The 16,156-nt window shown below is 40.4% G+C and overlaps 1 protein-coding gene across 1 annotated transcript; it reads left to right on the forward strand.

Annotated features, from left to right (window-relative positions):
* The first annotated feature begins 7,380 nt into the window (after nt 1–7,380).
* LOC4818040 (uncharacterized) lies at nt 7,381–9,308 on the forward strand. The gene has a single exon (XM_001357234.4). The coding sequence runs from the start codon at nt 7,414–7,416 to the stop codon at nt 9,301–9,303; it is 1,890 nt and encodes a 629-aa protein (XP_001357270.4). The 5' UTR covers nt 7,381–7,413; the 3' UTR covers nt 9,304–9,308.
* The last annotated feature ends 6,848 nt before the right edge of the window (nt 9,309–16,156 follow it).

The raw sequence follows: 16,156 nt of genomic DNA on the forward strand, positions 1-16,156 counted from the left end.
AAAACAAACAGGAAAAGCCGAAAAACTTAACAAAGAAAAAGCGTCCCGAATGTTTGGAATTAATTGCCCAAGCCGCTCCGCCCGATCCTCTCTGGCTTCCTTTCTGCCTTTGCCTCCAATCACAAACAGAAGAAAAAAATGTTTTAATTAATAAAATTGAATGTGTGCGAAAATTGAAAGGATTTTTCCTGGCTCTCAGTACCCATTTTGCTGCCACTGCCTTCTGGGTGTTGTTCTCGCATTCATCTTCGACGCTCACTCGCAGGCCTCTCTGCTCTCGCATCGGCCTCTCATTTCGTATGCAAATGATTTATGCCAGAAAGTGTCCTGCCACCAGCGGCAGAGTAGTGGGAGGAGGCGGAGTCGTAGTCGGAGGATTAGAGTGAGTCCCCAGCTCCCAGTCCCCGCCTGTCCGCCTATCCGCCCCCTAAACTTTTCCTTTGGCCCTCGCAAATGAGCGGACATTCGCTCGCTGGAAAGAGCGAATTTTTCCAGAGGTCGGTCGCCTACAATTTCTCAATTGCTGAAGAGGGAGGCTTTTTAAAATATTTACTTAACATCCTATTATCCTCACGCGGACGTGGATGTGGATGTGGACAAAGACAAGGACGCGGACGTGGATGAGGACGCGGACGCGGACGAGGACGAGCCACGACCCCGGGGTTGTTGTATCAACATTAAAAACGATAAACTTGCCGCACAGCCACGACGACGAGACCCAGTGAAAAAGAGAGAAATGCAAAAAAGGACGAAGGACACGTCTTGTCTGTCACACCGAAATGTCACCGCGGGGTGAATTACTGGCAAACCAAGAGAGAAAAAATGCTGCAACAACAAAAATATTCGTACTATGCTGGAGGGAGCGCTTGAAAGTCGACGGGGGAGTACCCTAACTTTTTGAAAAATAGGGATGAGACTTACATATGTGATGAATGGGAATTTGTGGCAGCAATGGTACTGTATACCACTATAACAATACTTATATTACAATAAGAATACTTTAATCGGGAGAGAATGACTTTTTTCTTTAAAACTATTTTGTTCTAAGTTTAAATTTTCTGTAAAATTAGTGATATCTATTAAATTTATAGTTAAAATCTCTTATATTCAAAGAGGCAACAGGATAAGTCACTTATCTTCACATAAAATAGATATTTAGGTCATCATAAACCTACTGAAACTCACTAAATGATACAGAGAATTTTTTAGGGATACTATACTGAACCTAATAGAAGCTAAAGAAATATCTTTTAATGAAATATATCTAAAATCATATACCATTTCGTTTAGTTAGATCGTTCCAGGAGCATTCTTAATGGTTTATTTATAAATATGACCATGTGTAATTAGGATGATTCACAATCCCATAATTTTCTTACTCTTTTAGTACTGATATAAGTAGAAATCATAAATCCTTAGAGCAGTAGTAAATCAAATAAATTGTATTATAATTTTAAAAAGAATTGATGGTCTTTTTGATCCTATATCATAATAATTCTTATACTACTCCCAAAAAATTCACTCCCAAAAATGTCTCTCCTATTTGGAAAGAGTATTCACACTTGTGATCATAACAAAATACAAAAAAAAGAACAGATTCCCCTAAAACAAAGGAGAGTGTATCAGTGTGTGTGTGTGTTTTATGTGTGTGCGTGTGGGAGCGGGACAACATCAGAGCAGAGCAGAGCAGGACACGCGCCCCAAAGGCAAACAAAGCGAAACACACACACAACAAACGACAAACGAGATAGATAGAGCAGGCGACCAAAGAGGGACAGAAAGAGACAGGCATAGCGAGTGTGGGGGGTGGGGGGGTGGGGTGGGGAAGTATGCCAAGCGTGTGAGTGATTTATGGGCCAACGAGTGACGAGGACGAACCAGAATTCTTCAGGATAATGCCGACATAACGAGATTGTTTTATGTACACATTTTCTCCTTGTTTGCGCCGTCGTCGTCGTCGTCCTCGTAGTCGTCGTTTCGTTCGCAGGCAGTCGTTCCGTTTCGTGGTGTCGGATCCCGAACATCGTCCTTGTCGGCAGAGGGACCCTCTGACGAGGAGAATGACAGGGATGGGATGGGGTGGGGTGGGGTGCCTGGGAGTCGAATCCTGGGGTATATGTACACATAATGACACTTTTCGCTGACTATTCCCGATGTTGGTGCGCAGCCCGCACAGTGCTTTCCATTTGTATATACCTATACTCCTACTCGTACGTCTACGTCTGTGTGTGCGTTATCTGTTTATATAACTTTCCTAGTACGGGTGTGTAGGTGTGGGTGTGGGTGTTTCTGTCTGTCTGTCTGCGTTTGTGTGTGTTCTTATGCCCAGAGGACCTTCAATCAAATCCGTAATCCTTATTCAGTGCGTTAATGAGCTTCACATTAATTTGTCACCCACAAGGGCTCACCTGATATTTTGTTTATGCACACCCCCCGCCGCATACCAACACCCAGACAGACTAGAATGGTGGATGGTCCTTGAATGTGGCTCCTGAATTTGCTAGGATCTCAGTTTTGTCTAATTAAAGACTGATGTGTTGCCAGTTTGGGAATGACAAATATTTTGGTATTTTATGGGATTTGAAAGAAGGGATAAAAAAAGATATAAGTGGTTAAAGACAAAAAATGTAGAACTTTAGGGTACTTACAAGGAATTTCTAAAGGTTTCTGCAGCTATATCCTTTACCCTTATTTTCTGTATCATATTTTAATGTGAAACGATATTGTAGAGGAAAGAAATGTTGAAAGATATCTAGTAAATCTTCAAACTAAGCGAATATGCTACAGATCTATAAAAATACCTATCCGAATGTAACCTATTCAAACTCGAAACAATCCTTATCAAACAAAACCCTTCCTTACCTTTCAGAATAAAAGAAATCGAACTATGATTAAAACGGTCTATTTTATGGTAGAATATTTGAATTCGTTCTACAGATTCCTTATAGATCATTTTATATTATTCATTGTAGATCTTTATACCAATTCCTTCCCCTGTGACCGAATAGTAGTTCTCTCTTCATTTCGCTACATCCTATCTAAACCATTTGCCTCTGAAAGAAACCTTCAAGCCATCCAACTTAATGCCAACTATTGTACAACAAGACGATCCTAAATTATGTCCCCTAGTAATTATGACCCGCACAAAAATTAAGAAAAACAAAACACAAATAAACGAATTTTATTTCATTTGTTAAGTGCACAATTTACGACGTTTTCTGGCAATTATACAAAAGAACCCGCCAAAGATGCATGATTCATTCCTTACAGAGAGAACAGAACCGCTTGCGAGGGTTCCTCTGTGTGTGTGTGTGTGTGTCCTTCTGTCTCGGGGTCCTGTGTGATATATTCTTCATAATTTCTAATTTCCGGCTAAAAATAATTCTAAACATTAAGTAGAAATTATTTGAGAAACTTTTCGGGGGCTTGTTCTGGAAATTTACAACTAAAAACAAAAGCCAGTGGAAGGGAAGGGAGTGGAGTGGAGTGTGGAGTGCACCCCCCGGACTAACGTCGATACAAACAAATTCTCATTAATGGCCAAGAGAACGGCTGAAACCCAGAGCTAAGCGGAACCCAGAGATATGGCTGGAGTTAAGGGCAAGGGAGAGAGAGTAACCCAGAAATGGTACCCAGAGCGAAGCCAAAGCGAAAATTTCGAGCATGTAAATGAGTCCGGGATTCGGGCTTTCGGGCTTCGAGGTTATTGGTGGGGGGGGAGGTTTTGGGGTTAGAGAAGTTCCTATGCTTTCGGGGGGGTGGGTGGTGGAAAACAAAATATGATTTTGACAGAAAACAACAAAACAAAATCCATAATTCAGGATAAAACATAATTCCACACAGCAACAGGAGCGTAGGAAGGGAGGGTAAAGAGGGAGAAGAGAGAGGTATGTGCCACACAGATGCACAAGAAAACGGGAAAGGAACACGGACTTTGGAGAACGACGGCTTGAGTACTCTTTATAAGGAGTGAAGTATGATATAGGTATACCATTGGGAGGTAGTAAAGACTATATAATAATAAGATATTGCCTTAGACAGAGACCGATGATTGGATCTGATTCTTGGTCCTAGTATCGGAGAAGTAAATATTCCTAATCATGACAATACATATAATTTTGTATTTCATTATTGGACATTCCATTTGACAGGCAACCTATTTTCTTTTTGAATTCTCGGGACCGACTTTTGCGTTTCGCCTGCGTATTTTGTTACTAGATTCTTCGGACCTAAAGGAAGTAAGTTCTGTGCCTCTCCAAAGACTGTGAATATTATTGTTGAATTCGATCGACCGACCAGGGCACCGTCGAACAGGAGACCACATATAAAACGGACATATTCAAAGGAATCATTTGAATGAAAAACGTTATTCCATGTGATATAGGGAACTGATTATCCTGGTTCCTAATTACATATTTATTGCTCCTATAATATTTCTGATTACTTTTAGAAAATAAGGTTCTTACCATGGTTGTCCCATGGGAATACCGGAAATAATAGTAAACTTATGGATAAAAACTGACGGATTTTCAGACCTTTATCAGTTTGATCAGAACTATATACACGTCTATACCCTATGTGGTTCCCTTTCTAATATCCCTTCGTTGACAAACCTCTTCTCGAAACCATAGAACTCTACAAAAAAAAAGAGTACCCAAAAAAGGAAAAGTCTGGATGGAAAAAACAACAGCATTATGAATTACGGTACAATGGCGGGTAAAGGCAAATGAGCGCAAGAGAGCAAAAAGAGATGCTAAGAAGAGAGTGGGGGAGTAAAAAAGAAAGAGAGCGCAAGGGAGAGAGGGGTGAGGGTGAGGGTGGTGTGTGTGTGTGTGAGTGAGAAGCAGTTACAGTTATTTATTAAATCCCTTTACGCATTTTCATAATAATTTCACAAAAATATTTTAAATGCGATGGCGATGGCGACGATGGTGGAGGAGGTGGTGGTGGAGGGGTTGGGGGGAGGGCGGTTTCTGTGTGCCCGACTGGGCGACTGGCGAGGCGATGTCTGCCTGCCATCGGGTGATTCATGTCATTGCCCGGGTGTTTGTATCATTAAACTTTTATGCAAGAAGGAGGCACAGACTCGCCGAAGCGGAGGGAGGAGCGCAAACAGGGAACGGCACTCATCATAAACAGGACAAACGAGCGTGAATTTAATCCCTTTTGGCACACAAAAAATCATATTTTTTTCGCTCGCGAGTAGCAACAACAACAACAACAGAAAACAAAGCCAAAGCAAACATTCGAAACAAAAAGAAATGGAATTGGATAAGGAGATATGCAGATGGAGATGGAGATGGGGATAAACAATTGAATGCCACTTTGAGGTATCGGTTTTGGTGACTTTTTGATTCTGTGCAAAGAAATATATCCATAGATTAGAATATGAGAACAGAGAGATGTGTAGATATCGAAAGGATAGAGGATTTAGGAGAAAGAACTTAAGGAATATCGAAATGTATTAATTAATTTTTTCCTGCTGTAATTTTGACAAGATCAAAATATTTATAACCTATGAAACCTATATAACCTGAAAATCAGAAATATCTTTAGCATATAAAAAGAGTGTAGTAGAGTCCTTAAGAAAAATAGTATCGATAACTATAATTTTCCACTAAAAATTTCCCAAAATTATAAAATTTTCCCTAAAAATACAAGTTATACATTACTTTAATAATAATTTTAATGCAAATCAGAGAGAGAGAGAGAGATCTTCATTGTGTACTTCCTCAAAAAGTATTTATCAATAATTTTGATCATATTTCCAAAGATCAGAGACATCTTTTAATTTAACATTTTGGATCACTCTCTTAATATTCATTTTAATATCTTGATTTTTTTTTTAATTCTGATATAAATTATACCATTTTTTGGAGATACCTATATTCATAGCTTGCTCATTTCCAGTTCTATTTTAATGCCTAAACAGCTATCCATCTAAGAAAAGTAACCGTATATCCATCGAAGTATCCATCGTATATTTCCATCATAAGAACCTTTCCTCCATTAGCTCCATCAATATCCTTTTCTTTGATACTTTATTCTAGTATCGTAGAACCACTTTCATTCTTCCTAGAACCAGATCAACTTCGAACCGCATTGTAGGGCATTCGGAGACGAAAAGCGCAGTAGAAGGTGGAGTGAAAATGAAAATGACAGCACGAAAAATAATTCTAATCTCCTCATGAATATTCCTTTTACATTTTCATTTTGCGAAGAGCGAAGCTGCTGTCCCGAGTAGAGCAGAGCAGAGCGTAAACCATCAACAAAAAAGGACAACAAACAGAGTAGCGGAGAAAGGAGAAGCACAGAAAGAGTGAGAGAGCGAGACAGTCTAGGAGGAGGGGCAGAAGGGAGCTCTTTCGGGGCGCCGCCTGATGCGTAAGCTGAAGAAATACGATGGCGTCGCGGGTACAATGGAGGGAATACTCGTATATACACAAGCTGGCAGCCGTTTGTTATTTTATTTTATTCGAGCTCTGGAGACCCCCCCAGTCCCCGCATACCCCGTGGCTCCGTACCCGTGTCCGTATCCGTATCCGTGTCCGGTATTTCGCTGATGGGCAGTCGTCCGTCGTTCAAGTGCCTGCCGCCTGCAGTCGCCAGCTTCGTCGCTGTAGTCGTCGTCGTCGTCGTCGTCATCCTTGGGTCCTGCCTGCCATGGCCGGGGCATCGAAATTATAAACTTGGCTGCTAAAGAAGGTTAAGTGATAAATTAACGCCACTGGGCCCCCCCTTTCCACTTTGGAACGCGAATGCTTTATGCACGAGTGGACCTTTTAGTTTATTGTTATTTTACAGAAAAAGCAGCCCCTCGGCTAAAAAGGACCTCTGTTTCAATCGAATAATTACGAAAAGTGGCCCAGAAATGGCCTCAAAAAACGGAAGTTGGGGGCCAAGAAATCAGTTCTTTGGAGTGGTACAGGGTTTAAGCGTTGCTTGTTTGGGAAACTGAAGAAATGGATCAATGATTTGATGATATATTGATGGGGACTAAATATTTTGTTTAATGTAAAATGATTTAAGCTCAAGAGTTGCTTCTAGAAATCATTTAGATTCCATCAAAAGTCTACAGAATTTTTGAGGATTTCTTTTTCTAAAGATCTATTACCATTTCAAGCCCAATTTCTCATTCTTTTCATCATATTTTTATGATTATCCTATAATAATCAGGCTTTAAATAAAAACACAACGAAAGCAAATAAAATATGATATACATTACTATATCTTAACGCACGATTAGGTTTAAGGGAGTTCTATAGAAATTAATTGGATTCCATTCTCCATTTCTATACTGAAGATCTGTGACCATTTGTACCATAATTTCCCATTATTTTGCATCATATTTTAATCATCAAAGTCCCCTTAGAATTTCCCTTAATGAAAAATTAGAGTATTGTCAAATATGAAATGTGTTTGGCGTGTTGTTGCAGTTGTTTATCTTTTGGATTGTTCTGCTGTGTCACCTTTTACTTCCTAAAGGATCCATTTCTCGATCGATTCGTGTACGAAGAGCACGCGATTCTAGAAAATTATTTTGTAAATACCAATGGCTGTAGGATTATGACAACGTCTCCTTACTGTCCGGATGTCCGGTATCATTGGTGGGAATTGAGGAATTACATCTGTCCCAGTGAGGGATTTGTGGAGAGCATCCATAATGAGAGTGGCAAGTATCTCAAGACGCGAGATGACAATAGAACGGATCTGAACTGCTCTTATTATGTGGTGGAACGAAAGACAGACTTTGAGAATCGGCTGCTGTATCACCAGGAAATAGAGATGTTGGATCGAAGGTCCTTTGAGATGGAAGTCCATGGGGATATTGTGCGTGCAGTGTGCTTCAATGGATCGAATTTCTATAATGGAGTGCACTTCTTTGTGAAGAAACCTTCAGTGAAAAGGAGACGCCGTCAAGGATTGCCCAAACTTCAGTCTGCCACCTCCCCGGATAGCCTTTCTGTGTTGATCCTGGGCCTGGATTCGGTCTCCCATCTACACTTTCTTCGTGCCATGGTCCATACGTACGCTTTCCTGCAGAACCTGCCGCATGTGGAGTTCATGGGCTTCAGCCGCGTGGGCAGCAGCTCATTTGAGAGCATGATTCCCCTGTTAACGGGCTGGAACAGCCAGGAGATCAAGGACTTCTGCTTGGATTCCAAAAGAGGCCTCGATAGGTGTCCCTTCCTCTGGAAAATGTTCCAAAATGCCGGCTACGAAACGGCCTTCGGGGAGGATAACATAGACATGGGCCTGTTTACCCTGGACAAACCAGGTTTTGAGCATCAGCCCACGGATTATTATCTGCGTCCTGCGCTCCTGGAGATGTGGCAGCAGACCAGGAAGAAGATACGCCATGGTGCATACTGCAATGAGGAGGATACGTATGCCACGGTCCTGCTGAACTTTCTCTACAAACAGTTGCCCCTTCATGAGAGGCACCGCTTCTTCTCGTTTCTCTGGTGGACTCAAGGGATACACGCCGTCTTCCAATATGGCAGGGTACTGGACAAACCCTTTCTCGAGATGTTTCAAAAGTTAATGGCGAGGGGAATCCTTAATAATACACTTATTTTGTTTGTGTCCAACTATGGCCTGAAGGATGGAGACTCCAATACCTTCTCAGCGACCAATCAGGCTCAAATGGAGGTTAGTCAGCCTCTGGCCATCATTTCCTACCCCGAATGGCTGGAAGAGCGGTATCCTTTGGCTGTAAAGAATCTGAAAATGAATAGCAGGCGACTGGTAACCGCTTATGATCTTCATGCCACCCTTTTGGACATGCCACACCTGGCAGCCCTGGAGGATCAAGAGATTCGCCTGCGCAGCCAGCAGTTGGAGAGCCCTTTGCTGAAAGAGGATCTCCCAAGAGGGATAAGTCTGTTCCTGCCAATACCCGAACAGCGGGACTGTTCGATGGCCCACATACCCGCAGAGTACTGCCTGTGCCACAAGCCCTCGAGTATCCCTTTCAAGGATATCAATGTTGTACGCGCTGCCCGTTTTATCATCCTGCAAATCAACAAACTGGTGGCATCCAATCATCCGCCGTGTCAGCTGTTGTCTTTGGATCGCGTGCTTGCCGCAGAGCTGTGGCATCGATCGCTGGATCAACATCAGTCCGAGGTCAGGCTTCAAGTGCAAACGCTGCCTGGTTTGGGACAGTTCGAGGGTGTGGTACGGTTTACGGACTATACTTTTGCCTTGAATGGACCCATAAGACGATTGAACGAGGATGCGAATGAAAGTTCCTATTGTATACAGAATATTTTGATAGAAAAATATTGCTTTTGTCGGTGATTGATTGATTAATTTGATTCCTTAATTCCGTATGATTTTTAGAGGGGTTTTCAAAGTTTTCAAAGATAAAGAGTGGAGAATACTTCTCCAATTTCCATGCCATTCGAATCTCGCATATCTTTTGGTTTTCCAAATCATCTTTCTCAGATATCTTCCAGCTATAACTTCTCTGGATTCTTGATGGATTTTCCCCTAAATTAACAATAACTCAAACGCGCATATCCGTTTGCTTAGTCATGTATCTGTGATGTAGTCTTTGAGGAGCTTAATTATCCGTATATCCATTAGACATACCCGTCCCCCTTCTATGACATCATTAGCCATGGGACGAAGCTGCCAATAGATTTAAAGGACACTTCTACACACAGATATACATGTGTATGTGTATATATTCGCATGCATATCTAAGGAGGATACACATCATATGTTCTGTTCTCCTTTGGAGGAACGACGGAGTCTAATCTGATGATTTATAGAAAATTTAGGTCGCCATATAGTCGTCGCATTAATTACGCCTCATAATGAGTGATTTATGCGAGAGCGAGAGAGCGAGAGGGAGAGACGCTCGCTCTGCTCTCCTGCCAGGGTTGCCAGGCTACGGGCTAGAGCCTGCATTATGGGTACTCCTCGCCCTGCTGCTGCTGCTCCACACATCCTCCCACATCCTGCTGCCACGATAAGAAATGTTGCTGTTTGCCAAAACGGCCAACGCCCTGCGGCAGGGCGGCAGCCGAGCGTCCAAAGGGAATCACATTAGCACAAAATGCCCCGTAATTATGCTTTTTATGATGGCAGACAGGGCCTCCTCCGCTAACCTCTCCCCGCTCCTGATAATGTGTCCTTATCAGCCCATCAGGGCGTGCTCTGTGTGCGCGTGTGCTTGTGTTTGTGCTGACTCCATAAATGTGTTAAAATTTCATGTCCTTTTAATTCCATTTTTATGAGTGCAGGCAGCGTCTGCACGTCAATCACACAAATATTTATAGTTTCTTTATAATGCCCCTTTTTGCTGACTGATTTATGGACTGCGTCCTGGCCATGTGGTCCTGCATTTGACGTTTGATTTATGCCCCCCTGATTGACAACTGCTCGCCAGAAGAACGAGGAGAGTATATTGCACAGAGGGTACGGGAGTTCTTTGTAAAATGTGGTTTACAAACCAGATGGGTGGCAGTTTTTATCGGGGTTCTCTTTGGAGTTTACGAGGTTTGTTTTGATTGTCATGGTTTTGTGATTTGGTTTATAGATGAAAGGAGTTAAAAATTGTGTGGGATAGGTCAGGAGTTCGTTGGAAAACAGTTTGTGGTTTCAACAAGAATTGTACAATAGTTCTCTTGTATCCTTGGACTTGAAGACTTGAATTAGTCTTGTATCCCTGTACTTGTACTATTAAAAATGTTTATATGCACGTATTAGTTCTGATAATTCAATATTAAACAATATATCTTTAAATTCTTCGAGTACCAGCTACGAAAATCTAGCGATAAAGATAAAGAATTATCTGTGCTAAAGGTCTATGTTAGAAAATGTCTCAATTTTAAGCCAGAATTAGACAGAAATTAGACATAACCATTTGATTTGGAAAGCTAGTAAGTTAAATATTATCATGGTCATAGAAAATAAGACAAGAAATCAGGGAAGGTACGGATCGAGGGGTACTTCCGGATGATGCTCGACATTTTCAACCAAAAAGGTCGTTAACATGCGGCTAAAGTTTTTCGGGTTAATGATTCATGCTTTCAGAATTCTATATTTTTTTGAATCCGAAAATCCTTTTTCTAAAATGTTTAGAAAATATTCTTAGCCCTAGAAAAAACATCTCTAATTTAGGTATAAATACCTGTGATACAGAAAAAGTGGACAAAAAGTGTAGAAATATAGGTATCCTATTAAAAAATAAATATTAAACTATTATATTAAATATTAAATACATAAAAATTAAACTATTTAATCTGTTCCGTAACTTATTTATGTTTCAAGTATGTTCCTTAATATATTGATCCTCAAAATCCCCAAAAACGCTTTATAGATTATAAACAAGTATTCAGTATATCCCCAATTATAAGCACATCCAAAAATTAGATAAAACTCTCTCTGCCCTCATGGGCACTTCACATTCTACTCTCAAAGGCAATGTCCCTAAATCATTTTAATAAGCTTCTTCCATTGGCTGGATGATGGCTGGAAGCAGCTCGTAAAAGCGGAAACGATTCCCTATCCATCGTTAGAGTCTGTCGTCGTAAATTCGGTAAACGCGCTTAAGTGATTTTCACACTAAAAACCAGCGGGTGGGTCACTTTGACTATTTCAAATGGTACTCTCTCTCTCTCTCTCTCTCTCTCTCTCTATGTGGCTCGCCGGGCCACACATAAAATTAAATTTTATGTACATATAACGCGTACGCGAATGCGAACGTCTGCGGAGAACACAGTTCAACAATTAAATAACAATAAAAGTCCGCTTTTGATGAGGTTGTGGTCGTTGGTCGTCTGTGGGGGGCTTAATGGCCATCATCTTCTCATCAGCGTAGAATTTTTTGACAGCTGACAAGCGGCGGACGGGCGGGTTCAAACGTCAAAGGCGACAAATCTGTCACGCCCCAGAGCATTCCTATCCAGGTGGATAGGAAATGGAAAAACCCAGAAAAGAGACTAGACTTCTCTCCCCGTCTGTGATGTTTACTCTTGTTTACTGTCAAATAATGGCAGAAGTCGTAAAATCTTTAATTTTATGAGCTGGATCGTAAAATCTAAGACAAGGCCAAAACACAGAGAGAGAGAGAGAGAAACAGGAGAGGACCTCAACGGACAAACCGGCTGTCTTTCTGTCTGTCTATCTCTCTGTTTATTTAATTATAAATTTTCTTTTGGTATTGCCGCAAAAAAACTTGAAATGTGTGTTTTTTCCTCTTTGGGTGTGAAGGAACATCTGTCCCCTGCTTTTCAGATGGTATACGAGTATCCCTCGCCCACTTGATGATGTGCTGTGATGGTTACAAAATACTAATCAAAATTTATGGCATTCAACCAATTGAAAGAGCATCTTCTGAAACAAAAACCAAAGCCAGCAGAGAAGGTGCTCAACAAATTGGAAAATTTATGATCGCTTCGGCAGAGGGAGAGGGAGAGAGAGGAAGTGTCGTTGAAACGGAAGCGCCTCAAAACCATTTTCCAGTGTCCACCAAAGTCGAAGAGTCACGCGGCAGAGTCGAAGAAACATTAATGGGATGCACTTAACAGGGATTTATCACCGCCGACCGCCGACCGCCCACACACCACCATCCCATGGTTATGGGATACACATAAAGATCACAAGATCACACCAGGGAGGAGCAGGATCCATACGTTAGTGGTCAGCTTTTGAGTGGGATTTATAGATGTGATATGCTTTGGGTTGGGTTGGGTTTTGGGCGATCATGTGTCTTAAGCGATATATTGATGGGTTTTTATGCCCGGTTTATGATGTGTGATTGGTTGGTGAGTGTATATAGAGTGCCTAAGGAATTAATATGAAATTATTCAGGAAATATGGTTATAGCCTTAGGAACATTGATTTGGTGGGTTGGGGGTTCTTTAGAAAGAGTTTCATGATGATTTTGAAGAAAATGTATACGAAATTATATAGGAAATACATCTTTTAGTTTGTAGATCTACAAAAGCGTGGATCTTTTGGTGGGAGAGTCTTTCGGTAGAGAATAATGAATTAAGAAATTATACAAGAACTAGATCTATAACTTTGTAGATCTACTGGAAACATAAACATAGAACTTTGGTGTTTAATTGGGTCGATATTCTATCGCAAGAAGATGTTTAAATATTTTAAAAAATTCCTAACCAATTTTAATGGAAAACCTATGTAGAACTTTGGAAACATCGATTGGCTTAGTAAGTGAGTTTTATGGGAAGTTAATTAAGCTTGATCTATAGAAACAGTTCGCTGATGATCTTCAAAATAATTTATTTGAGACTGTGGAAAAAACCAAGAAATCTTTGTCGGACTTTAAGAACTTTAGAGTAAACTTAAACCAAGTGATCTCTAAATGAATATATAGAAGGTTGTATGATATAAGATGGCTTGAGGAGTCTATAAAACTATTGAAAATTATAGTTTCCTGACAATTCCTGCAATAATTCATAGATCACATGGGTCGTTTGTTAAACTTCTCTAAAAGCCATTCAGCATTCAAACATCATTCCTTTTAACCACAGAACTTGTTTCTCCGTAATTAAATAATATTTGATTCAATCTACGCGTACTCTTAAGAAGAGCCATCCATGAAACCATCCCCAAACCACAACCTACTCAAAATCTAAGATATTTCTTTTGCATTTCCTGCCTGTCTACTAAATAGCATCTAGCAGACGAGAAGAGCCCCAGCCGAAGAACGGAGATTTAGCCAGTCTTTGAGATTAACTAAAAGAATAACAACAAATTCCATATCATATTTACGAGCGAGAGGAGGACTGGGGGATCTCTCGGCGAAGGCAATCAGAATACTAAATCTGATGTACGCCGCTAATTGCGCATAGATTACCAGATGCATGAGCGATATTAAGAGAGAGGACGAGGCCGATCCTCTTCTGGTTATCCTCTGGGTAGAGATGCGTGTGCCCCGTTTTGCCGTTTGGCCAGGAAACCCAGGCGACAGCTCAATGAGAAATTGCGACAGAGACAACTCTATTTGGCCAATCGACGAGGACGACGACGAGGCTGAGGCTGAAGAGAGGATCGGATCGGATCGGATCGACTGGCCGGCGAAGACCGTTGCCTTATTTATTTCGAATTGACCCATTTGGTAATATTCATAATTTAAGGTGCGCACACGAAAGCCGCCGCAACATCAGCCTCCTCTCTTCGTTGTTGCTGCAAAAAGCTGCATAAATTCTCGCATTCGTTTTCTTCATTGCCATTTGAGTTTATTTGCGATGGCCGCGCTGTCATAAGTTGCCGCCAAATTGTTGCATTGTACCTGCTGCGCGTTGCAACAGCCAAGAGATGCAAGACGCAACGATCCGGCAAGGGGAAATCAGAGTTAAAGATTCCACTCTCCGGCTCTCCGGCTCTCTGGCTCTCGACTCTTGAGTTGTAACTCAGAAATCATTAAAAAAAAGTGCGAGATACTTTATGAATTCGTCGTGGGCCGAAGATACTCGTAGAGAAAGAGCGAGAAAGGGGGGAGCTGGCGTGAAATATGCCCATTAAAATGTACGATCATCCTCGCCTTAAATGCAAAACTAGTCTGCATCTGAATCTGTGTCTTCCACTCTGGGACTCTTCTTTCCGTGCCGGGGCGAGCTGTTGAACGAACTGTCCGCTGAATTATTGTTAACGATTTGCAGTTAATTTCGAGTCATACGTTTTCGTTTCGATTTCCATGGTTTGTCTGGTATTGACTTTATTTTGAATGCTAATGGCTCGATCAGTCGATCAAGGATGGGGCCTTGGGTTAAGACTGATATTCGATATGAATGGAGCGCGAAGAAGATTTTTTGATTAAAAGAAAAGGATCACTGATCGCTGATCGAAGAGCAGAAATATAACTGTGTAAAATTGTAAATAAAATTACATTTAATGCACATTCTTCATCAGAAAACCTCTTTTGAAAACTCAAATAAAACATCTCATCTTTGTTTGTCCACAAAATTCGTAATTTAAAAAACAAAAACAGGTCAGGCCCCCCAACTAAAAATACTTAATTTGATGGAGCTTAAGTGGAGTGTCATAAATATATCGATTTAATGGGAGAACAACAAAAACTGCAAAAATTTCATTGCCATGAAAGCCAGAAGGCAGCCGGTGACAAACGTCATCAAAAAATTTTACGATGGCGTCTTTTTATGAACGAAATGAATAAGAAAAAAAAAGACAAAAATTATATGCCACATAAACCTGATGACCAGTGAAGCCGGCAGCCACAAGAGCACTCAACAGGTACGATCCCCAATCCCCAATCCCCGAGCGGCAACGGCAACGGCAATGGCAGTGGCATCTGCTGGATACATCTCTCCTGCGGACCGTAAAAGAAGAATTCAATGGATGGCAGCTGACGAGGAGAAATCAAGAAATGCCAATAATAATAAATTCAATGTTGTAAATTATCGACTGAGGGGGGGAATCGAATCGTAAAAGCGAATATGCTAATCGATTGCATTAATTCGATAATGATGATAATTAGTTCTTTGTTTCCGTCCCGTCACCAAGGGTTTGGGCTTTGGGTGCCTTTTATGTTTCTGTTTTTTATTTATAAAGATCTCTGGCAGATCGATAAAGTATATAAATTATGTAGTCCTTTGGAATTATTTATAGTTCTTTAACGAAATATCAAATTGAAGTTATTTACAGTAAAAAATGATAATAATATAAATAAAATAAGGAAAAAAAATTATACAAAATAAATTTAAAAAGAAAATAGAATAGAAAAAAAAATTAAAATTATAAATAAAAATTTAAAATATAATAATAGTTATTAAACATGTTTTTTTTTGTTTTTTTATTTATTGACAATTATTATATGATTATTATATTATATATTGTATTAAAATTTTGTTAATCTCATCATTTTACTGCTATAAAACTACTGCAAAAAAAAAGCCCTATAAGCCTTCATAAATTCACCAAAATTCTTTACCTTTAACTTGGGATTCATATACAAAACAACACATAAACGACTATATTCCTATGTCTACATTCTCCTGCACATTCCATGGAATCCACACATGTAGTGGGGTTCCATATTAATATGTTCATTCCATAGCATTGCTCTATTGAGGAATTAAATAATAAAAGCAGTTAAAAAGCTGCACAACACAATTGTGCCATTATTTGCATTTGTGACAACGTACGAGGAGGATTG

This window comes from Drosophila pseudoobscura, chromosome 4 (genome assembly GCF_009870125.1).
Source record: "Drosophila pseudoobscura strain MV-25-SWS-2005 chromosome 4, UCI_Dpse_MV25, whole genome shotgun sequence".
NCBI classification, from domain to species: Eukaryota; Metazoa; Arthropoda; class Insecta; order Diptera; family Drosophilidae; genus Drosophila; species Drosophila pseudoobscura.

What these genes read in the sequence shown, in the direction of transcription:
- LOC4818040 (XM_001357234.4), top strand. Translation starts at nt 7,414, where the DNA reads ATGTGTTTGGCGTGTTGTTGCAGTTGTTTATCTTTTGGATTGTTCTGC.